General features: G+C 37.7%; 2 protein-coding genes across 3 annotated transcripts; both read left to right on the forward strand.

Moving 5' to 3' along the window:
- The first annotated feature begins 1,484 nt into the window (after positions 1-1,484).
- LOC103717966 (alcohol dehydrogenase-like 7) lies at positions 1,485-12,813 on the forward strand. The gene is made up of 10 exons (XM_039116774.3): positions 1,485-1,621; positions 1,710-1,846; positions 1,919-1,965; positions 2,040-2,365; positions 2,729-2,811; positions 4,479-4,554; positions 10,333-10,397; positions 10,503-10,598; positions 11,518-11,679; positions 12,480-12,813. The coding sequence occupies exons 1-10, from the start codon at positions 1,582-1,584 to the stop codon at positions 12,594-12,596; spliced, it is 1,149 nt and encodes a 382-aa protein (XP_038972702.3). The 5' UTR covers positions 1,485-1,581; the 3' UTR covers positions 12,597-12,813.
- A 3,386-nt stretch (positions 12,814-16,199) lies between these two features.
- Positions 16,200-21,569, forward strand: LOC103717967 (alcohol dehydrogenase-like 7). 2 transcript variants are annotated; one of them, XM_008806562.6, is made up of 10 exons: positions 16,200-16,335; positions 16,417-16,553; positions 16,626-16,672; positions 16,757-17,082; positions 17,195-17,277; positions 18,276-18,351; positions 18,779-18,843; positions 18,975-19,070; positions 19,869-20,030; positions 21,307-21,569. In XM_008806562.6, exons 1-10 carry the CDS (start codon positions 16,299-16,301, stop codon positions 21,421-21,423), a joined length of 1,146 nt encoding a protein of 381 aa, XP_008804784.4. In that variant the 5' UTR covers positions 16,200-16,298; the 3' UTR covers positions 21,424-21,569. The 2 variants fall into 2 exon arrangements, with proteins under 2 accessions (XP_008804784.4, XP_008804785.4); XM_008806563.6 differs by lacking the exon at positions 19,869-20,030.
- The last annotated feature ends 1,223 nt before the right edge of the window (positions 21,570-22,792 follow it).

The following is a 22,792-nucleotide window of genomic DNA, read 5'->3' on the forward strand; positions in this document are numbered from 1 at the left end:
TATGCAGTAATCCTTGCATGAAGGATTTGAGAAGCACCATTCTATCTATTGTGCTATCTATCATTTTCTACTAATATTGATTCAAGTCATCATGGGGCTGAATGATGGACCATAGGGCTGAAAACGGATCAAATATAGATCGACAATTAATATATCCATATTTTTCAACGAATATGGATATGGATATGAATATTAAATAGACATCAAATTTAATATTCATCTTTGTTCTAAACAAATACGGATACGAATCGGATATTAAGCATATTCATATTTGTTATAAACAGATACAGATATAAATTGGATGTTAAACATATCCATATTTTTTTAATCTAAATACGAATATAAATTAGATACCATTTTGGATATTAATCAAATTTGAGCAAAATTCAATGATAAAAACTAGCAATAAAGACATGATCATTAAAAAAATAATTAAAAAATATAAGTTTAACAAGTATTTATTAATAATAAAAACTAGCAATTTTATAAAGGAAATATCGCTCAAGGTTACTCGTCACCGAAGCAGACGAAACCTATGGAGCCTCCAAGGTATCTTATAGTTGTCGCCAGTTGTAGTTGTCGGGTGGAAACTAGAAAGTGAACGAGATATTCGAAATTCTAGTTGCTTGAAAACGACTAAGAGTAAAGAAGGACGAAACTAACGAATAATAGTTTTGAGCCTTTCAAGTGTGCGGGGTGATTCAAAGGAATTTATTTGAATCAAGTATTTCGTATTCGGATTACTATCTTAAGTGACAGTCATTCGATATTTGAATTCTTTTTAGTTTAGGTTTGGTTAATCACTTTATTGGTTCCACGATTTAACTTAACTTAAACTTCTCTTTTTCACTTATTTTTGTTATACGGATATTTACATCCGTATCCTAATTTGAAAAAAGTAGGTATATCCGCATCCGTACCTGTATTTTGAAGATTTTTGAATTGAATATCTAGATCCATATCCGAATTTGATAGGACCAAAAAGACAGTATCCTAATCCGATCCAAATTAAATATAAAAATGGATGCGGTCGGATATAATCCTACCCGAATTGAACTCTAAATTGTACAAATAAATAAACAAAAGGGGTATTTGATCTTCCTTCCCATGCCCACATACATCGATACACTTTTAAAATATTTGCTGATAAAAAGTCAATTAATAATTTAAAAGTCTTTATCTTTTGGAAGTCTATATAATTAGTAATTGGTTGGACTAAAATTGCTCTTCAGCCTTGATCAATAAAGGCCACCCACCAAGATAAAACAAATGTATACACACGCGTGAGAGAGAGCGAGAGAGCGCGTGCGAGCTCAGCACCAGGAAAGAAGGTTAGCAGCAGCGCTAAACCTACCGCCCTGAGAAGTTTCCGGCGATTCGTTCGTGGGGCCCCAAAGAGCGCCCCTCAAGTTTCCCGACCCTCAGCTTCTTTTTACCCACCCAACCCGGTGCCGGCTCAGTCGTTCTCGGCCCCACCACCCGACTAACCACTGCCATACCTCTATAAATCCCGCGGTGCCTGGAGATATATCAAGAAAAAGAGACAGAGACAGAGACAGAGACAGAGAGAAGACTTCAGCGATGGAGAACAGCACCACCCCAAAGCCTATCCGATGCAAAGGTATTACTTTTTATCCTTTTAATCTCTCTCTCTCTTTGAGCCCTGAAGAATTCCTCTGAAGCTTTGCTTTCGGGGTGGTAACCTCCAGCGGCGGTGAGCAGAGCACCGGGGGAGCCGCTCCGGATCGAGGAGGTGGTGGTGGCTCCACCCCAAGCCTACGAGATCCGCATGAAAATCCTCTGCACCTCCGTCTGCCACACCGACGTCACATTCTGGCGCATGAAGGTATACATATACCCCCATCCATCCCCCACCCTAGCTCGGCGGCCCTCATCTCACCCTCTCTCTTGATCCCAGGGCTTCCCTGCCGTCCTGCCCCAGATCTACGGCCACGAGGCAGTCGGGTACGTAGATTAGATACTTGATTATAGTTGTTAATTAGCTAGCAATATTATTGACCGTGTGATGAGGATCGTAGGGTGGTGGAGAGCGTGGGGGAGCACGTAGAGGAGGTGGTGGTCGGGGATTTGGTGGTGCCGACGTTCCTGGCACAGTGCGGGGAGTGCGGGGAGTGCGAGTCGGAAAGGAGTAATATGTGCGCGAAGCTGCCGTACCGGGCGGTGGGGATGCCGAGGGACGGGACCACCAGATTCACGGACGCGGAGGGAGCGGTGGTACACGGCTTCCTCGGTGGGGCCGCGAGCTTCAGCGAGTACACCGTCGCCGATGTCGCGCACGTCGTCAAGATGGACCCGGCCATCCCGCCGGAGAAGGCCTGTTTGCTTAGCTGCAGCGTCTCCACCGGTAAGTAGAACGAAAGATGGCGGTAAGAAATGGACGGATGGGATGGGGTTGACTTCATTATGATGATGGACCATAAGGGAAAGGTCCATGATTTAGAAGTCGACCAGTTGGACAACACACACTCTTGATAAGGATTTATTTAACTTGAAGCCTCGCTTCCAAGTAATATTAGAAATTTGATATTGAAAGGGATCTCGTGCGTCAGCTTAGGTATTATTTACAAAATTTATTTATTTATTTTTGTTTTGGCGGGAATGGTATTATCCTCGACTTTAAAAATCTCACGGCCCAGTTACAATATTTTAGCGATTTTTTAAACGAAAATCTAATATATTTTTTGCTCATTATGTGGCACCTTTGCAGGGGTTGGGGCAGCGTGGAAGGTGGCGAAGGTGGAGGCGGGGTCCAACGTGGCCATATTTGGACTCGGAGCCGTTGGTTTGGCGGTAATATAAAAATTAATTATAAAATAATAAACAATAAGTTATATTTTTGGCTCATTAAATTAATAAGAATGTATTCTTTCAAACAAAAAAAAAGAAACTTTCTCTCTCTCTCTCTCTCCCTATATATATATATATATACACTCATAGCATGAATAATGGCAGTCTCCATCATACCGGCGACATCCAACCGTATTCGCTACTTGCCCGTCAATCATTTGTCTTTAATATTGATACCATAGTTATACGTGGGCCATCCACGTATGTTAGCCGACAAATAGATTTTAGTTTGGAATATCTACTTCTTAGATTCGGGAGAATTGCAAATAAACGCACTCCTAAGAATTTTCCACGGATTGTTTTGTTTTTTCTTTTGTCAAAGGCCGTGAGGTGTTTTCTAGTTGTCACGATCAGACAGCTCGCATCTCCGTACCTGGTAAAGCCAAAGATAAGAGCTTAAATCGGTGTACTGTTCCTTGTCCTCCACGTGGAATGGGGGAACATCTAGTTTCCAGTTGTGTAGGAAAAAAAAATTGAAAAGCTTGTTTTTACAAAATTGCTTCTACTCTAAAAAAACCAGAAAAAATTAGAAACTAGATTGTCCAATTTCTCCTAAAAATACTTTTGATTTTCTTTTATTGTAAAAGCACTTTTTAAATAATATTATCGAACCCTTTGTTTGCTTTAAAATTTATTAAAATATTTTTTTTGCACAATACTAAACATGCATGTTTTGGGTCGTTGACTATTGCTATTATAAATCCTTTTACTTGGTGATATAATATCTGTCCGTCTGCCTTACTAACGCCATCATCGGTTCATTGTTTTTGTTGGTAATTTGGGCGTAGCAGTTGATAACATGCAAAACCTAGCAATAGTTTCTGAATATTTTATGTTGAACAATCGAATTTATTGACTTTAGGCTAGTTGGTACGTAGTTGTCATGTGGGATTATTCTTGGGAAAGTAGTTAGTCATTTCTTAACTTTTATTGCTCGATGGGCATGACTAGGTGGTGTCCCTCCCATGGTTTCTAAAGCATATATTTTAGGTTTTTTGACAAAATCTGAATCCAAAAGGTCAAAACATGAACAGTTAGCCTTTGTCTGTTTTTAAAAAAAATCCAGAACAAGGATTTTATGTAACCAAGTATTCTCCGTTTCTATCAGTGGTGATGGAAGGTAGAAATCAAGATATTTGAGATCTGAACTGATGCTTAGAAATATCATGATTGGAATCGACCAAGATACCAATATTCTGGTTGATAATTACAAGATTGAAACTTATCAATGCTGGTTTGGACTGTAACTTTGATGTTTATGTACTACAATTTTTCTCAAATGTACATACTTTTATTCCTATTTTATATTCTTAACAAAATAATTATAAGTGGAGATTTTTTCATCAGTTGCTTTGAAGAATTTTAATATTATTTATTGCAAACTGAGGAAGATAGTAATATTCTACTGCAGTATAATAGATTGACCTGGATGCAAAAGATAAGCTTGTTGACAGAAATTATTAAGGAGCATGGTCCAAACTAATTTGTTTCTCTCCAACTAGAAGATAGAGATATTACTTCCTCTACATTTTTCTTTAAGATAACAACATGCAATCCCATTCTTCTCTCCCACTGCCACAGACTAAGCAAAATCTATTAATTGTTTGCAGGTGGCAGAAGGGGCGAGACTTCGAGGAGCTGGGAGGATCATAGGTGTGGATTTGAATCCTGACAAATTCGAGATTGGTAGGCTCTCCAGACCCCTCATCCCTCCCTTCCATCTTTTTACAGGTTATCATGTATCGATTTATATAGGGGTGATCTTGATTATTTTTTTCGAATGAATGAATTGTTCTTAATAGAATAAGTCATTAGAATGAGTAGAACTGCAACAGTGGCAAAGATCTGGGGCTTTAAACCCACGATGGAAAGATACAAGGCTACCCAATCTTGGGCTATAGAATTCTGAAATTGGCTGAAAGAGATCCACAGATTGGGCACGGATGATAGCCGTGCATTTACAGAGAGCAAATTGGGTGACTTTTGTAGCCGTATAACTAAATATGATAGTACAATATCCACCTCCATGTATACCTTATTGTTTTTTGAGAGAAAGGGATCGTGTTCTACATATGCCATACCTACTAGGGCTGCAAGTGGATTGGATTAACCCATTTTCGATCTGAAAGTTTTTTGGATTAGGCTTGGATTCAAAAACATGACCCAACTTCAAAACTATATTAGGCTTTAATTATTAAATTACCAATCTGAACTCGAAATGTTTCGAACCAATCCTATACTAGTGTAAGGTATATTTTAGATTCCTTGTTGAATATAAGATATTTTTTTTATAATATCTACATAAAGCATACTATCATTTTATTTTATAATATATCTATAATGTGATTGAATAATTACTTTACATGCTTATTATGACATGTTAGCATTGTGGATGATCCAATTTGGCCTAAAAAATTTATTGCATAGCTTAATTTAATATTTTACAGGATCTGATCCAATCCAAATAAAATTATAGATTTGGTTCAGATTTTATTTTCAACCCAAATCAGATATGGATCGAATCCACTCCAACTGAACTTGCTTGCAATGCTAATAATTATCCAAGTCTAAATATTTGAGATATATCATCTAAGATTTTGTTGGAAATTTTTAATTAAACTAAGAATATGAGAGGAAGAAAAAGATTTTTTTCATTGTTGATATATATTTTTCTTTACATACAGCAAGTCTCATTTATCTATGGATTACAAAGTGTCTCTTGAACTCCCATTTTTAATTCAACTCTTCCTTTCCCCACTTCATTTCTCCGGAAATAGCACTAATTAATTACATAGGAAATAGTTATTGTGCTTAGTCAATCCAACACATTAACTCTCAACATTCTCCCCCTTAATGTGCTGTCCTTGAACTCCCAAAAGCTCTCTAAGCTGCTAAATTTTTTTTGTTGTCAAAGCTTTTGTGAAGATATTAGCTAGTTGCTCACTTGTCTTGCAAAATTAAACTTGAACTTCACCTTCTTCAACTGCATCTCGGATAAAATGATGCTTGATTGCAATATGCCTAGTGCGGCTGTGAAATGTTGGATTCTTTGCCATAAATATAGCTGATTTGTTGTCACAAAATAGTTTAGTAGCTTCCTCTTGATTTTCATCAATATCTTTAAGAATTCTTCTTAACCAAATTGCTTGTGAAGTAGCCATAGAAGCTGAAACATATTCGGCTTCAGCAGAAGATTGTGCAACTATTTTTTGCTTCTTTGAACTCCATGACAATACACCCGAACCAAGTGAAATGCATGCCGGAGGTGCTCTTCATATCATCAACGCATCCTCCCCAATCACTATCACAAAAACCAATTAACTTCACATTAGTATTGCTAGAAAATTTAATTCCATAATCCAAAGTTCCTTGCAAGTATCTTAGGACCCTTTTAGCTACTCCAAGATGAATGTGACTTGGACTAGTCATGAATCTTGAGAGTAAACTTGCTGCAAACATATATCCGATCTTGTAGCTGTGAGATATAATAGTTTTTTGATCATACTTCTGTAGAGAGCTGCATCTACCTTTTTTCCTCTATCATCTTTTCTCGATTTTTCATTTACAACAAGTGGGGTTGCTACTGGTTTGCAGCCGAACATACCAAACTTCTTGAGAATATCAATTGTATATTTTCTTTGACAAAGAAAGACTTCGTCTTCAGCTTGATAAATCTCTATCCCGAGGAAATGATGTCGAAGACCCATGTCACTCATTTCATATTTCTTCATCATATTATTTTTGAAGTCTTCAATCATCTTTTTATTATTTCCTGTAAACACCAAGTCATCGACATAAAGTGCAACAATAAGGATATTAGAATCACCTTGCTTTTTGATATACAAGGTAGGCTCGCTTTTGCTTCTTTCAAAACTCTTTGGTTGAAGTAACCATCAATCTCTCCATACCATACTCTTGGCGCTTGTTTTAGCCCATAGAGAGCTTTCTTGAGTTTGTATACCATGTCCTCCTTGCCTTTGATGACGAATCCTTGTGGTTGTTCGACATAGACATCTTCCTTCAATTCTCCATTCAAGAAGGCTGATTTGACATCAAGTTGGTATAGCAACCAACCCTTTTGGGCAGCAAGAGAAATGAGAGCTCTAACTGTATCCAAACGGGCAACCGGTGCAAATGTTTCTTCATAGTCGATGCCGGGCTGTTGTGAATAACCTTTCGCTACTAATCTTGCCTTATTCCTTTGGATGGAACCTTGTCTTTTGGTTTGTCAACAAGCTCCCTGGTATTATTTTTCTTAATGACTGAAATTTCTTCTTCCATAGCCTTCCTCCAAGCTTCTTCTTTGATGGCTTCTTCAAAATTTTCAGGTTCAAGTACACAAAAGTTGCATCTTTGATAAATATCATCCAAACTTCTCAATTTCTTTGGTGTTGAAGTAGGAGTAGAAGAACTTGAACTTGGAGATGGTGGAGGGTCAGAAGTTGATGAAGAACTCTCACCATTTCCATTTGAGTGTGTTGATTTTGTGCCAAGATCATTAATTATGACACACTTGCTATTGTTATTGTCATTCTTCCACTCAATTGAAGCTTCTTCATTGAAAATGACATTCCAACTGATGATAATCTTCTTCTTTTTCAGATTGTATAACCTATAGCCCTTTGATTTTGAGCTATAGCTGACAAAAATGCATTTCTCACTTGTCTCATCTAGCTTCTTTCTTTTCTCCTTCAAAATTTGAGCATAGCAAACTGAACCGAAAACCTTCAAGTGTCGCACAGATGGTTTTCTTCAACTCCAAGCCTCAATTGGAGTTAAATTCTTCAATACCTTTGTTGGACATCGATTGAGAAGATACACAGCGGTGTATACAGCTTCAGCCCAAAAACTCTTTGGCATGCCTTTGTCATGTAGCAACGCCTTGGCCATCTCGACCACTGTTTGATTCTTTCGTTCACAAACTCCATTTTGTTGTGGAGAGTACCCAACTGTGAGCTGCCTGTCAATGCCTTCATTCTCACAAAACTTGTTAAATTCATTAGAATTATATTCTTTCCCATTATCACTTCGAAGCACCTTAATTGTATTGCCACTTTGATTTTCAACAAGAGTTTTAAACTTTTGAAATATAGTGAAAACTTCTGATTTTTGCCTCATGAAATAGACCCAAGTCATGCGAGAATAATCATCAATAAACAATATGAAATACCTATTTTGAGCATGGGATGGTGTCTCCATTGGTCCGCATACATCAGTATGCACTAACTCCAAAACTTGCTTTGCTCTCCAAGCTCCTCCTTTTGGAAATGATTGTCGATGGTGCTTCCCGAGTGCACACCCATAACATGCTTCTTGTTTCTCCTCAATGCTTGGAAGCCCTCGGACCATATTCTTTTGAGAAAGCAACTTGAGGCTACTAAAGTTCAAGTGCCTCAACCTTTTGTGCCATAACCATGATTCATCCACCATGTTCACCTTCATTGCAGCCTCTTTGGATACATTAAGATTGAGTGAAAAACTTCTATTTACCATCTTTATTCGTTGTAGAACTTGCTTCTTTTATTTGTTGTCAAATATGATACATTCTCCATCTTCAAAGTGAATAGAATATCCATGCTCCACAAACTGTCCAACACTAAGCAAACTTTGGTCCAAATCAAGAACAAAAAGAACATCATGAATATGTTCAGCACCTCTCTTAGATTGAACACCAATAGTGCCTTTTTCCTTTACTTCCACCAATGCTCCATTGCCAAGTCTTACTTGCGAATGATAACTTGTGTCCATATCAAGAAAGATTCCTTCATTTGCGGTCATGTGATGACTACAGCCATTGTCAATGAACCATTGATCTTTTTTTTGTTCTACCATACTTTGGCATGCAAAAAATAGGTTGCCTTCATCTTCTTTCTCCTCGGTGTAATTTGCTTGCTGGTTGGAGTTGAAACGGCAATCCTTCTTCAAATGGCCGAACTTCTTGCAGTTGTGGCATTGTGGCTTCTCCTTGAACCAACAATCCTTCTCTTCATGGCTGCTCCTATACAAATTCTACACTTCTTTTGAGAGGTGTCACTTTTAATTTTTCGATCATAACTTCCTCTGCCTCTTCCTCTTCCTCTTGAATTTCTTCCTCTTCCTCTACCAGACCTTCCACCTCTAGATGATTCTTGAGGCCTTTTGTCTGTACTTCTGGAATCAAGATTGAGCATTGATTGAAAAGCACTCTCAACAGATTTTTCAGAGTATCGAATCAATCTTTGCTCATAAGACTTTAGTGAGCCGATCAACTCTTCAACACTTATGGTGGAAATGTCTTTAGTTTCTTCAATTACAGCAATCTTGGGCTCGAACTTGAAGGGTAAAGAGATTAAAATCTTCTCATTTAATCTCTTGTCAGGAATGTCATCACCATAGCTCTTCATGTGATTAACAAGCTGAACAAGCTTGTTATAGAATTCCTCCAATGTCTCTTTCTCGTTCATCTTCAAATTTTCAAACTTCCTTCGAAGAGACTGGAGTTTGACATCTCGAACTTTTTGATCTCCTTGATATTCATTCTGCAAGATCTCCCAAGCTTGCTTTGCTTTTGTCGCTCAAATGATCCTCGGAAAGATTGTATCCGAGACTCCTTACTGAATTTTTGAGAGAGAGCTGCTGCATCTTTTTGCTGCAACTCTTCAAGTTGTTTGGTTTGATCAGCTTGGTTTGTTGATGATGAACTTGAGACTAGTTCTTCCTCATTGTAACCTTGTTCGACAATGCTCCAAAGACCTAATGATTTGAAGACTGTCTTCATTTTAACAGCCCAAAAATCATAGTTGTCACTGGTGAAGATTGGAACGGAGTGTTGCTGCTGATTTTGGCTTGAATTAGCCATAGCTTCTTCCTTTTTTTTTTTTTTGCAGAAACTCCCCCACAAGCAATGTGGCTCTAGTATACCAGATGTTGAAAATTTAAATAAAACTAAGAATATGAAAGAAAGAAAAAGTTTTTTTTCATTGTTCATATATATTTTTCCTTACATACAGCAAGTCTCATTTATCTATGGATTACAAAGTGTCTCTTGAACTCCCATTGTTAATTCAACTCTTTCTCTCCCCACTTCATTTCCCCGGAAATAGCAGTAATTAATTACATAGGAAATAGATATTGTGCTTAGTCAATCCAGCACATTAACTCTCAACAGATTTAATCCAAAATTTCGGTTGCTAAGCCAAGAATAGTGTGACCATTGGGATAAGCCTCCATTTTCAGCATTATTATTGTAGCTAGTACTTGCTCAGACCAGACCAGCACTCTTGGGTTGAGTTTCTAGCTACAATTTTTTTTTTTGAATTTTAATATTAGAAAGCAAGGAAAAATTGTTAATTTAGATTATGCATTGGGAGCTACCAAGCTAAGAATGTGGGTTGAATTGTCAATATTCAGAACATGTTATCTTTGTCCTGATCTAACCAGTGCTTTTTTTTTAAATATATATACATATACTTACATAACATTCAGGTAAGAGAGTCGGGATCACTGATTTTGTTAACCCAAAGGAGCTTGGAGAGAAACCGGTTAGCCAGGTTCCGTTCCACATCATTTCCCATTCATATTGGGTTCTTGAATACCATTTACATCAAATTGACAACTGACTAAGAGCTTTCTTTTTCCGTTCCCACACTTGACAGGTTATCCGAGAGATGACCGGCGGGGGTGCAGATTATTGCTTCGAATGCATCGGTTTAGCATCCTTGATGTCTGACGCTTTTCAAAGCTCTCGAATTGTCTCTCCTTCTCCTTTCTTCTTCTTCTTCTTCTTCTTCTCTCTGTTTCTCTCTCTCTCGCACCCGCGCACACATACACACTAGAACGCACACTTAGGTAGAACCCAAATTAGCTCGTGTGCTTTTGTGGTGCGTGTGTGGCATAAGATACACCCTCAGAATCATCACATTAGACAAGATTCAAATTCGATATCCATCCCATGCTTGCATGCGTATGCATAGGAACAATTCATCCGCATGGCCACACATGAATTAGCCTCCATCAGAAGCCCAACCTACGCTATTCTAAAGTCTAGCTTTCCACATGAATGTAATTTGTTCAACTCTAATAGGACATTTTTCATGAGAAAAGCATGTAGAATACCAAAGAATGTGGAATGCCAAACGTTCATTTTCTTTAAAAAGAAAGAAAAATTAATAATTTAAATAGAAAAACACACACGTGCGGTATGATCTCATAATGCTTGATTTCGAGCAATTAGTACTGCTCTTTGATGGAAATTAACCAACGGAGTGAAGATTCTTTGATTCCGACATACTAGTTAAAATATGGTCTTAAAAGAGTACCTATTTTTTTAAGAATAGGATACTATTTTAGAGCTAAGTTGTTTCCTTGAAAACCTGATCAAGCATATATAGCATCTGCTTCCACACCCATGCATGCGTAAAATAAATATTAAGTGCCATTATTAAGTTATGATTCTTGTAAACTAGGCAAAATAAACTTAAATTTCTTTCTACCGTGTAGTTTCAAAGCATTGAGTAAATAGGAAAGAGAATAGGCACTATTGCTTATACTAGGCACAATCAATAAAAAAATGAGTAGGCCATTGATTTTATCTATAGGTTACAGGAAAAAAATTGACATTTCTATTAATCGGTTCTTTTTTATCTTTTTCTTTTTTAATGTAAAATGCAGGGTTCGGGTAAGACAATCATTCTTGGGGTGGAAATGCATGGCTCGTCAATTATGTTGGATTCTACAGAGATCTTAAGAGGCAAATGTGTTATGGGTTCATTATATGGCGGAATTAAGCCTAAGACCGACATTCCAATACTCGTAAAACAATATCTTAATAAGGTAATCTTTTAACAAAAGTTCGTCTCCTTAGTTCTGTAATGGACTTCCGATTTGAACTATAATTCATTGTGATGTCATTTGCTCCAAGATTTTGAAAACCACAAAATAATTAAGCAAACTAACCTAGTTTAACTTATATTTTATTTTAATAATGATGTTGATCATTTAAACAATAAAGAACTTTTAACTAATTATAACTGACCCAAAACAAAAGTGATTCTGAAAAATTGTTATGTATCTTTGGCAACTCTAAGCATAATCCAACATCAGTTGCGATGTTGTATGACTTGATATTTGGTCATGGTGTTCATGGAATCAAAGTCAATTTAGACTGAACTAATTTGGCCATAATGTTTTTCGTTTTCACCAAGCCTTGTGTTACCTAATATGATTAGACCATGGTTTAAATGTGAAAATTTTGATATTAAGATTTCTCATCAATTATGTGATAGATGTGCATGGAATCGAAGTTGGTTTAGGTTGGATTTTGTTGGGCCATAATATTTTTTTTCATTTTCAATAAGCCTGTCTTGTGCAATTAGATCATGGTCTCAGCATGATAGTTTGGAAGTTGAGTTTCATCACTAGTTATGTAATATTTGTGAAAATAGGTTTCCTCTAGACATAATATTTAAGCTAAAATCAACTTGCATGCAACAATTTAAACATAAATTGCTTATTTGATGTAATTGAAAATTTATTTGAATATAGTACATTCTACGTTTAGCCGCATCCCAACCTTTATATTAGTTTAAATAATGAATCACTACTCATTTCGGGTTGGTTTTTATGTTGAACAGGAGCTTAAATTAGATGAATTCATAACTCATGAGATGGGTTTTCATGACATAAACAAGGCTTTTGATTTGCTCATCCAAGGAAAGAGCCTTAGATGTACCATATGGATGGACAGATAAGATGAGAAAGAGAAGCCCCATAACATTTATTATTTGTGATTTTGTTTATTGATGTAATAACAAATAAGTGTAAGGGGAAACTATAAATAGCTTTTTTTTTTAATTTCATTTTTGCTATTTTTTTAGTGTATTCAATAATTGAGCCTGCATCAAAAGGCCCATCTTGTGAACAACATTGTAATGATGATATAAGTATGCGCGACCGGAGTTTACTCCATACTTCTTCTTCTTCTTCTTCTTTTTTCGCTCACACGGTGTATTACACAAATCTAGTATGAATATAGCCACAAGAATCAAAAAATAAAATATTTCTAAAAGCTATACGAGCACCAGGAAAGTCCCCTCAAATAATCCACCGCACCATTCGCCTCTATGCTTACCATATAATAAGCAACACTATCTCTTACAACTTAAAATTCTAGAGTTCTCATGTATCTAGTGGTTAGATCTCATGGTCTCCTCCAAACAACTAAAAAGGCATAGTTTGTTGGTTGCATTCCCAGCTTCTGACAATATACCTTCTCGGTTTGCTTCCTGTGGCTCCCTTACACAACTACTTACCGTCACAATAAGCATTTAGCCATAGAAATCTATTTGATTTTCTTCTAATAGAATGATACAAATTAATGATACATCAAATTCTCTTCTCTCCATATATTATTGCTGGATGCCATAAAGTTTCAACCTGAGAACAATAACTATTAAAATTTATATTTTCCTTTCAGAATTATGGTGGTAAGAAACGGGGACCCACTATTAATTGATCTCAAAAATAACATTTTGCTCTATATGCATGATAAATTGACAGGTATTAATTAGTAGCTTATCTTTATCATAGAATTCAGGTTATTATTCTAAAGGTAACTAAACACGAGGATTGCGCTCGTTGCGTTGCGGAACTTAACCCAACATCTTACGGCACGAGTTGATAACAACCATGCACCACCTATGTCTGTGTTTTCGAAGGCATCTTTCTCTTTCAAGAGGATTCACGGCATGTCAAGCCCTGATAAGATTTTTCGTTTTGCATCGAATCAAACCACATGCTCCACTGCTTGTGCGGACTCCTGACAATTTTTTTAAGTTTTATTTTTGCGAACATACTTGTCAGGTAGAAAAAAATACCAAAAAATAGTATCTTTCTCACATTTATAATAAATTATTGAGTATTGATTTGTAGCTCGCCTTTATCATAGAATTTATAATACTATTTTACTAGTGTTAAAAAAACAAACTCATAAATAACACTTTGCCCTACATTTTGATGTAAATTGTTAGATATTAGATTGCAGCACGTCTTCATCATAGAATCTGCTATATTATTTTAATGGTATTTTTTTAAAAAAAAAGGCTAGAAAATAATACTTTACCTTGCACGTCTTTTTTTTTTGGTGCAAACCTTGCACGTCTTTACCTATGCTAGTTAGACCGTCGTATCTTTTCTTCTAGAAGCATTATACGGTGGGTACTCTGGTGCATCGCTATGTTGCACCGCTTCTTTTGCAATTCCACCTTTCTGATTTGAATCTCTTTCCCCACTACACCAGCTCTATCTCAACACCCTTGCTTCCTTAACACCCTCACACGTTACTTTGGACGCCGACGGGGCGGTCATGGGTGCGGGTCAGAGATCTTCACATTTTACTTAGCAGGGCGCCAGTTCGACAGATTGCAGGTGGCTGAATATGGAGGCTATAGATTCATCCCCGATTGGCACTCTTCATCTGAAAGGTGGCTTGAGGCTGCCTCCCGACTAGGAGTATGCTAGCCCGGCGTGGTATGCGGGTCCTTCAATACTGTGAGGCGTGTGGTGATACCGTAGAGACCACCGAGCATGTTCTTATGTAGTGTCCTAGAGCCTGAGAGATATGGCGGAGGTCTTCGGTCCCTCTACTTGACGCGGTGGCCTCAGCGTAGGATTTGATGCAGGTATTGAGAGTCTCCATGCGTAGCCCTAGTTCGGCGGTGGATAGGATTCTGAGGGCGTATCTGTCCTATCACATTTGGCTAGACAGGAACGCTGGCATTTTTGAGGGGAGGCAATCGCCTTCGAGGATGGTGGTGGATAGAGCGGCTCGACATGCGAGGGAGGTTATTGAGGCTGCCACTGTGTTTTCTTCTGGGATGGCTAGGGACACCTGGGGTACTCTTCACGCTGTTTCAGCGCCACGTCTTGCCCTTGTTTCTTGGGTACCCACACCCCTTGGCTATTTCAAAGTAAACTTCGATGGCAGCAGGTCAGTGGATGGTATGACTGGAGGGGTAGAATTTGTGATCAGGGATCACTGTGGTAGGATGCTTGCCGCAGGAGGGCGGCGTACACCAAGGCTTATTGTAGTTGGGGCGGAGTTGCGGGCTGCCTGAAAGGATTTATCCTACGCTAAGCAGGTACTTGGTGTCGAGCGGGTACACCTTGAGGGAGACTCTGTGGTGGTGATCGACTGGATTCAGGGGGCTGACAGGTATGGTGATGTTCACCCCCTTATACGGGAAACTTGCAGGATGGCTCAGCTGATGAGCGGCTTTCAGGCAGTTCACGTGTTTAGGGAGGCAAACAGGGTTGCAGATTGGGTCGTCTCTTTCGTGGCCCGGCATGTCGGGAACTTTTTGTGGACGTCTGCTTTAGATGCTCCTGTTGCTTTGTTGTCTTTTCTTTCTTTCCTGTGTCGTGATTGGTTGTACTCATGTTAGACTTATATGAATGAGCAGCGGTTTATTACCACCAAAAAAAAAAAAAAAAAAAAAAAAAAAAAAAAAAAAAAAAAAAGCCACCAACGCCGTGGCCGCTAGCAGGAAACCACCTTGGGCAAACCACCTTATACTTTATTGATAAATAAAATGAGATAAGAAAGCAGGAAACAAAGGAATCTAGAAGGCAGAAGAGAAGAAACAAAATGTCAGACAAAGAAATCCAACTAAAATAACAGCGAAATCGAACAAAAAGATTATTTTGGTAGACAAATTGTCCGGCATCAAAGCAGCCTCCCATTACATTAGAAAATTCATTTGATGGACATGCCAACGCCCCGAATGATGACAGAAGCTCCCTTTTTTACATCCTAATTTAAGGTCAGCCCGCATAAATCCTTCCACCACCCGTATCCATACATATTATGCGGACCTTCATCTCTTGACACGATGATTATTTTTTTTTTACTGAAATCAATGATGTATACCAACCTAATATGGATACATCTAAAAAAAATTAAAATACAATATATTTTGGAAGCGCACTAAGCAGCTTATCAGCTTATCTTTTTCAGGTCATAGGATGTTTTCGGAGTAGTTGGCCCGCTATTTAGTTCATAATTTTGGAACGCACAGCCATCCCATGTACATCGTGACGCAAATGTTTCGGATCAAGACACAGTCGACCCCATTGGACGCATTGCAATTTACCAGCGGATCCCATGTACGCTGCCCCGCTGGTGCAACCTAACATCACCATATCACCGAAACCAAATATATATATATATATATATATATATATATATATATATATATATATATATATATATATATATATATATATATATATAAGCAAGAAAACAAGACGTCCTATTCTGGATGGCGATTGCCTTCCTTACCCTCAGAGAAAACCAAAAAGACGTCCCTTCTTCTTCTATATAAGACGACTCTCCTCTGCGGTGGAAGTAGACTTGCTGTATGTAGGGTCGCCGGGCGAGAGAGAGGTCGTAAGAGATGGAGGAGAAGAGCCCAAAGCCCATCAGATGCAAAGGTACTCCGTTTGCTCTCCCTTCAGTGCTCTAAATCTCTCCTTTTGATCTTTATTTCTCTCATTTTGTACTTAAACCAACAGCGGCGGTGAGCAGAGCCGCCGGCGAACCGCTCCAGATCGAGGAGGTGGAGGTGGCTCCACCCAAAGCCCACGAAGCCCGCATAAAAATCGTCTGCACCTCCCTCTGCCACAGCGACCTCACCTTCTGGCGCATGAAGGTAGTATATACACCCATCCCCTACCCTCCGTTCCCCACTTCACGGCCCTGATCTCTCCCTCTCTTCCTCCAGGATTTCCCCGGCGTCTACCCCCGAATCTTCGGCCACGAGGCAGTCGGGTACGTAGATTAGATAAGACACTCGATTGTAATTTGTATGATTTTGGTTGCTATTTACTGTTGATCGCGTGATGATAATCGAAGGGTGGTGGAGAGCGTGGGAGAAGGGGTGGAGGAGCTCGTGGTGGGAGACACGGTGGTCCCGACATTCCTGGCACAGTGTAAGGACTGCGTGGACTGCAGGTCGGAGCGGAGCAATCTGTGCTCCAAGCTGCCGTTCAACCTCATCCCCGGGATGCCGAGGGATGGGACCACCAGATTCACGGACTCCAAAGGGGACCCGGTGCACAACTTCCTCTTCGTGTCCAGCTTCAGCCAGTACACCGTAGTGGATGTGGCCCACCTCACCAAGGTGGACCCCGGCATCCCCTTCGAGAAGGCCTGCCTCCTTAGCTGCGGCGTCTCCACCGGTATGCCCAAAGTTAACGGACGGTCGGGGGTTCATCGCTTATCCACGTTGATGGAGATTTTTTTGTTTTTGTTGCTTCGATCGTCGTGCTATGACGCGTGATCTGACGGCAGGGGTGGGCGCGGCGTGGAAGGTCGCGGAAGTAGAGGCGGGGTCCACGGTTGCCATTTTCGGACTCGGAGCTGTTGGTCTGGCGGTAATTACCATATATTTTTCCAATAACTAAATTGTTTTATATGATTAGTTATTATTATTATTATTTAATTTCCAAGAATAGATGCAACGAAAGTGCTGTGCGGATCTCAGAATAGATGCAGTTGAAATTTCTGAGATTCGTGCAGTTCTCAAGTCCGGTTGCTGACGCCGGCTGGGGTTGAATGGGTTTCATCAGTCCCTATCCATATGTATCGTGGAGGTCATTCTAACCTCGACCGTCACGCTAAATACACGATTGTGATTGGATAACTGATCCTTGATGTACGATCTTAGGGGGTGGCATCAAACGTCACAAATGTATAAATTGGACTTTGGGATTACAGCATAAGACGTTCTCTTAGATACCGTTTTTTTTTCGACCATCTAAAAGTGTAATTTGAAGTGTAGCTGCCAAAGTGCCAATACGTTTTATTCTAAAAAAAATTCGTTTCAGATAGAGTTTGGACATTTCGTGCAAGAAAATGTCGTCCAATACAACCTCGACCCGATCTTTCTCCTTCTTGTGTATGCTTTCTAGAAAATGAATATCATATTCTTTTAATGAAGTAAAAGCCGTTCTGAATATCTAGATTGCATTAAAAAATAAATTTAGTTGGTGGGTCGAAAGATGGCATGACCTTACGAAAAGCAATCCTGTTTTGAAGCTATATATATTTTTTTATTTAAGATCTTATCTAAAAGTTGCTTGTACGAACTAACATTGCTTATTTGCATGCAAATAACATTGTTTGGATGCTTAGAAAAAGGTTCCTTGCTTGCATTACCTGGGTAGGTTATTCTAATTATAACATTTATCTAGCATCGGAAATTTAGCATCGGAAATTGATATGATTTGTGTCTCCGCTTGGTCATATTTATCTGAGCCTTAATTCCATGATGGCCTAATCTTTACCTTTTCACACTAGTGTTCTGGCCCAGAGTACTGTTTATAGATCAGCTGATCTTGCCAAGCTGATGATAGCTAACGTTGTTTAACAGGTTGCTGAAGGGGCCAGGCTTCGTGGAGCTTCAAAGATCATTGGTGTCGATTTGAATCCCGAAAAATTTGAGCTTGGTATAGCCACTCTTCAGAAATGTTAAAAAAAAATAAATCATATGATGTTCTTCATTTAGAAGAGTTAGAAAGATGGTTAGTTCACTGCCACATAAGTATGCTACATGTTCACATTCATTTTAGGGGATGTCATGTCCATGATAGGACTAAATGCCACGCTTAGCTCTATGTCAACTTTGGTGGTAGTAATAAATATAATAACCAAATAAATGGTATCTTGAAAATTCTTCTTGGACCCAGTCTAACTGGTTATTGGTGATGTTGAAAGAGGGTTGGAATACTTTGAAAGGTTGTATTGGCTTTGATGTGCTTTGGAAAGTAGATGCCATGTTTCAACCTTTCTTCATTTGAAAAGCAGGATGATGGCCATGGCAGAAGGAAAAACTGAGGGTATTAACTCTTCTTTTCTCTAATTTCCTTCTTGCAGGGAAGAAGTTTGGGTTAACTGATTTCGTTAATCCAAAGGAGATTGGGGAGAGAACCGTCAGCGAGGTCATACTCCGAAAGCTTCTGGGCGTTCCCAGATGGCGCTGACTTGTTATGTTTCATCAATACATACAGTCTGAATCATGATTATTGACACATTTTGTGCTCTTGTTTGTTTTATTGTTATTATTGAGCAGGTTATCATAGAGATGACCAATAGGGGTGCCGATTACTGCTTCGAGTGTATAGGTTTAGCATCCCTGATGAATGATGCATTCCAAAGCTCTCGACCGGTCTCTATCTCCTCCATGAGCTCGTTTGAGATAATCTTTTTTTTTTATTTTTTTATTTTATGTTTTTTAAATATAAAAGTACAATATTCTGTCAACATCATGATAATATTATTCTATTCTTATTTTTTAAAAATATTTTTTATTTTTAAAATGAAAGTAAAGAAGTCGTGCCTCCAATTTTTGAAAAATTTCAAATTTTTCGAGCAAAGTCGATGTCTTTTGATACTTTCCACTAGCACTATCTCTTTTTATAATAACTACCACCAACATCACTATTATTGCTTTTATCGGATCAGTTATTAGTGTAGGCGCTATCGGCATTGGCACCATCACCATCGTTATGCCACTACAATGTCATGATAACAATATCAGTTAAATCTAAATATCATGTGATTTCATATTGTTTTTACTATAGAAATATAGACCAAATAATCTTAATTCTAACAATTTTTTTGCTAAAGTTTGGAAACCATGATAATGCTTAAAAATAACAAGCAAATGTGACTAAGCTTATATCGTTTCTTGTCGATCATGGATAGTGGCATAACAATGTTTGCCACCACCTGAGACTAAAAATATCTTTTCTTAAAAAGTCGAATATAAAGAAACATAATAGCTATTAACATGAAAAATTATTTTTAAAATTCAAAAATATACTAATCTTAAATAATCTCAAAGTAGTTAATTTCGTTTAAAGAAAAGTTTTAGAAACCTTGATTTTTTTTTTGATTGAAAACCACTAAATTGCTAGAATCCTTTGTTACTAGCTTTCTTTTTTGTTTTTCTTATCGTATGCAGGGTTGGGGAAAGACTATTATATTAGGAGTGGAAATGCATGGGTCACCATTATGCGTAAGCTCTGCGGAGATTTTAAATGGTAAATGTATCATGGGTACACTATTTGGAGGGATAAAAGCGAAGAACGACATTCCAATTCTTGCTAAAAAATATCTTAATAAAGTGAGCTTTTTGAAAGCCTTATAACTTTGTAGTCTAAAGGTAGATCTCTAGCAAGTTCATTACAAGAAAGGTTTATCTCAAAACAACTTATTTTTCCGATGTATTTATTATGATAACTACATCGAGCAACAATATAAAGATTCTTAAAATAATATAATCTATACTTATCCCTCAATGTTGGTCTAAGAATTACCAAAATGTTAATAAGACCCTAGAAATTGTCTCTTATTCCTTCTAATTATCCATACTAGTATTGGCACAATTGATGCACTTGACAAAAGGTATGAATGATCATATAATCTTCATTTGATTAAAACAGTTATTGTTCTATATGGAGCTCAAGAAATGCACTTCAACTTTTGAGGGCAACACTCCTCTTATTTCTCAATTTTAAAGTAAGATAATAATTGATTATGGTTTTTCAATCAAGAAGGGGGAGTAGTTGAGTAATTATATACGTGGAGAGAGTTGTGTGTGTGTAAAGAGGCATTCGGTCTCTAGATTTATGTTACAAATTTGGATAGCATTAAAAGCCATGTGTCCTGTATTATATGTATATCAAAAATCCATAACATAGTCAAATAGCATCACATAATTATGTAAGGTCTGTTAATTGAAGTATATTGTATCAATAGTTTGCAAAGCAAAATGGAAAAAGAAGATAGAGCTTTCAAATATCTCATGGCTGCAATAGCAGAAGGAAATATCCTCTATTTCAAAAATTCTGTTTGCATTGTTATTTTTATAGTTTGATAAGAAAAAAATATCTAGAATATACTCTATTAGGTTTTCACATGCATCTTTTTAGTCTCACAGTTCTTTCTAAGTTTTTCTATGAATGCAAACAAGATAGAAGTGAGAATGAGAAGAAATTATCGAGTGCTTCTTGAAAAAGCAAATCAAGATGAGTTGCATAATTCTTTGCAACATGCCTTAAAGATTGACAATTGTATAAAGCTAAAGCAAATTGGTCAATATTGACAATTCTTATATCTGTTTTTATCTTTTTATTTTTATTCTTTTGCTTTGAAATTTCAAAGACAACTTGCAACCTATTTTTGGTATGCCCAATGGTTAAAACCCATGAGAGGATGGGTTTCTCTATTAGGTCATAAGATGAGTATGGAGCTACTAGACCAACTTTTTGCTTAGTTAATTAGTTATTACTAGAAATCTGGTAGATATATTATATCATATAGTGAGTATCTCTATCTCGTTTGCGATTCAAAGACCTATTAGGTGATTGACTTATTGGCTTGTTCATATGTTTATGCAGGAGCTTCACTTGGATGACTTCATAACCCATGAGGTGGGTTTGCAAGAAATAAACAAAGCTTTTGATTTACTCATCCAAGGAAAGAGTCTTAGATGCACCATATGGATGGATAGATAAGAAGATGAAAAGTACACAATATCACCTTATTATGTGTGTATTGCTGGTGTATTAATAAAGCAATAATTATGTTGAGAAAATTTGTATATGAAAAGCAAACTATGCTGAGGAAATTCTATAATTGATTTCGAAGGATCTTTTGCAAATTATGGCTATTGAAATCTGAATTCTTTTTCGCTGAAAGACTATTTTTTTTTTTTGGATTATGACTTTAAAAGTTCAAGTATTAAGTACTGTAATAACCCTAAAATTTTTATTTTTTATTTTTTTTTTAAAAGGATAGAATAGTCCTTTAAAATTGATATAAGGGGTAAAATTGGGAGGAATCAAAAGATAATGGCATAGTTGTAGATCCGTTGAAGTGGTAAGGGTAAAATTGGAAAGGAATCAAAAGTTAATGGCATAACAGTAGATATGTTGAAGTGTTAGGGGCAAAATGGGAAATTAATAATATTAAAAAAAAGGGTGAATAGTATTTTGATGTGACTTAATTGGAGGGTTGGCTGTGGCTGGAATGAAACCGAGAGACAGAGAGAGGGGGTTCTCAGGCGTGGAGGAAAAGAAGGAAAGAAAAGGAGAAGAAGAAGAACAAGAAAGAAGAAGAGGAAGGGGATTCGAGGAGGAGGGGGATCCCGGTTGCACTTCCAGCTGAAGGGAAAAACGTAGATCTCCTTCCCCTCTACGCAAGGACCTCGATTTCCAAAAAGAAAAAGGTAAATATCCGTCCCTATCTAGTCTTTTGATGACATTAGGCTATACAAAGGGTGGATATAGTCTAGAGGGGTCGGATAAGGGTTGTAGAGGTGGTTAAAAGAGGAAGAATCGGATTTTAACAAATTTTTCCGGCACTACGGAAAAACTGTGTCGAAGTCCCAACTTCGGCGAATTATTTAGGGGGTCAAACGGCCTCCGATGATGATGCATGCTATCTCTTTGGAATTCTCTATGAGTGTAGAATGTTAGGTAAAAATTTCATCAAATTTGGAGTCCTGAAAGTGGATCAAAACCGGGATGAAGTAACCCACTGTCAGTTCGGGTTACTGTTCATCCGGGTGGAAAATAAGGGATTTCATGCTATAATAGAGTATTAAGTCTAGATCAAGCTAAAAGGGACCTTGTACTCATGCAAAGGAGTCCCTAATACACATAAATGGTGAGTTAATTAATTAAAAAGGAAAAGAAGAAAGAAAAGAAAAGATTTAGGGAACAGGGGAGTTGAATCAATTAAAGTTTCCTATGTTATAATTGGCACGTAGATTATAGCCCTTGATACAAGACTAAATGTATTGTAAATGCATGTCACAGTTGGGCAAGAAGCTAGGGAACAAGAGGAAGAAGTTCTCCACTGCCTGCTGTAGATTTTTGGAGG

The sequence above is a fragment of the Phoenix dactylifera genome, chromosome 5 (genome assembly GCF_051530095.1).
Source record: "Phoenix dactylifera cultivar Ajwa chromosome 5, Ajwa_hap1_PhDact_Kaust_v1.1, whole genome shotgun sequence".
Classification (NCBI taxonomy): domain Eukaryota; kingdom Viridiplantae; phylum Streptophyta; class Magnoliopsida; order Arecales; family Arecaceae; genus Phoenix; species Phoenix dactylifera.

What these genes read in the sequence shown, in the direction of transcription:
- LOC103717966 (XM_039116774.3), top strand. Translation starts at nt 1,582, where the DNA reads ATGGAGAACAGCACCACCCCAAAGCCTATCCGATGCAAAG. An exon ending in TCGGAGCCGTTGGTTTGGCG is followed by an intron (nt 2,812 to 4,478) that starts GTAATATAAAAA and finishes AATTGTTTGCAG; the next exon opens with GTGGCAGAAGGGGCGAGACT. An exon ending in CTTTTCAAAGCTCTCGAATT is followed by an intron (nt 10,599 to 11,517) that starts GTCTCTCCTTCT and finishes TGTAAAATGCAG; the next exon opens with GGTTCGGGTAAGACAATCAT.
- LOC103717967 (XM_008806562.6), top strand. Translation starts at nt 16,299, where the DNA reads ATGGAGGAGAAGAGCCCAAAGCCCATCAGATGCAAAG. An exon ending in TTCGGCCACGAGGCAGTCGG is followed by an intron (nt 16,673 to 16,756) that starts GTACGTAGATTA and finishes TGATAATCGAAG; the next exon opens with GGTGGTGGAGAGCGTGGGAG. An exon ending in GGGAGAGAACCGTCAGCGAG is followed by an intron (nt 18,844 to 18,974) that starts GTCATACTCCGA and finishes ATTATTGAGCAG; the next exon opens with GTTATCATAGAGATGACCAA.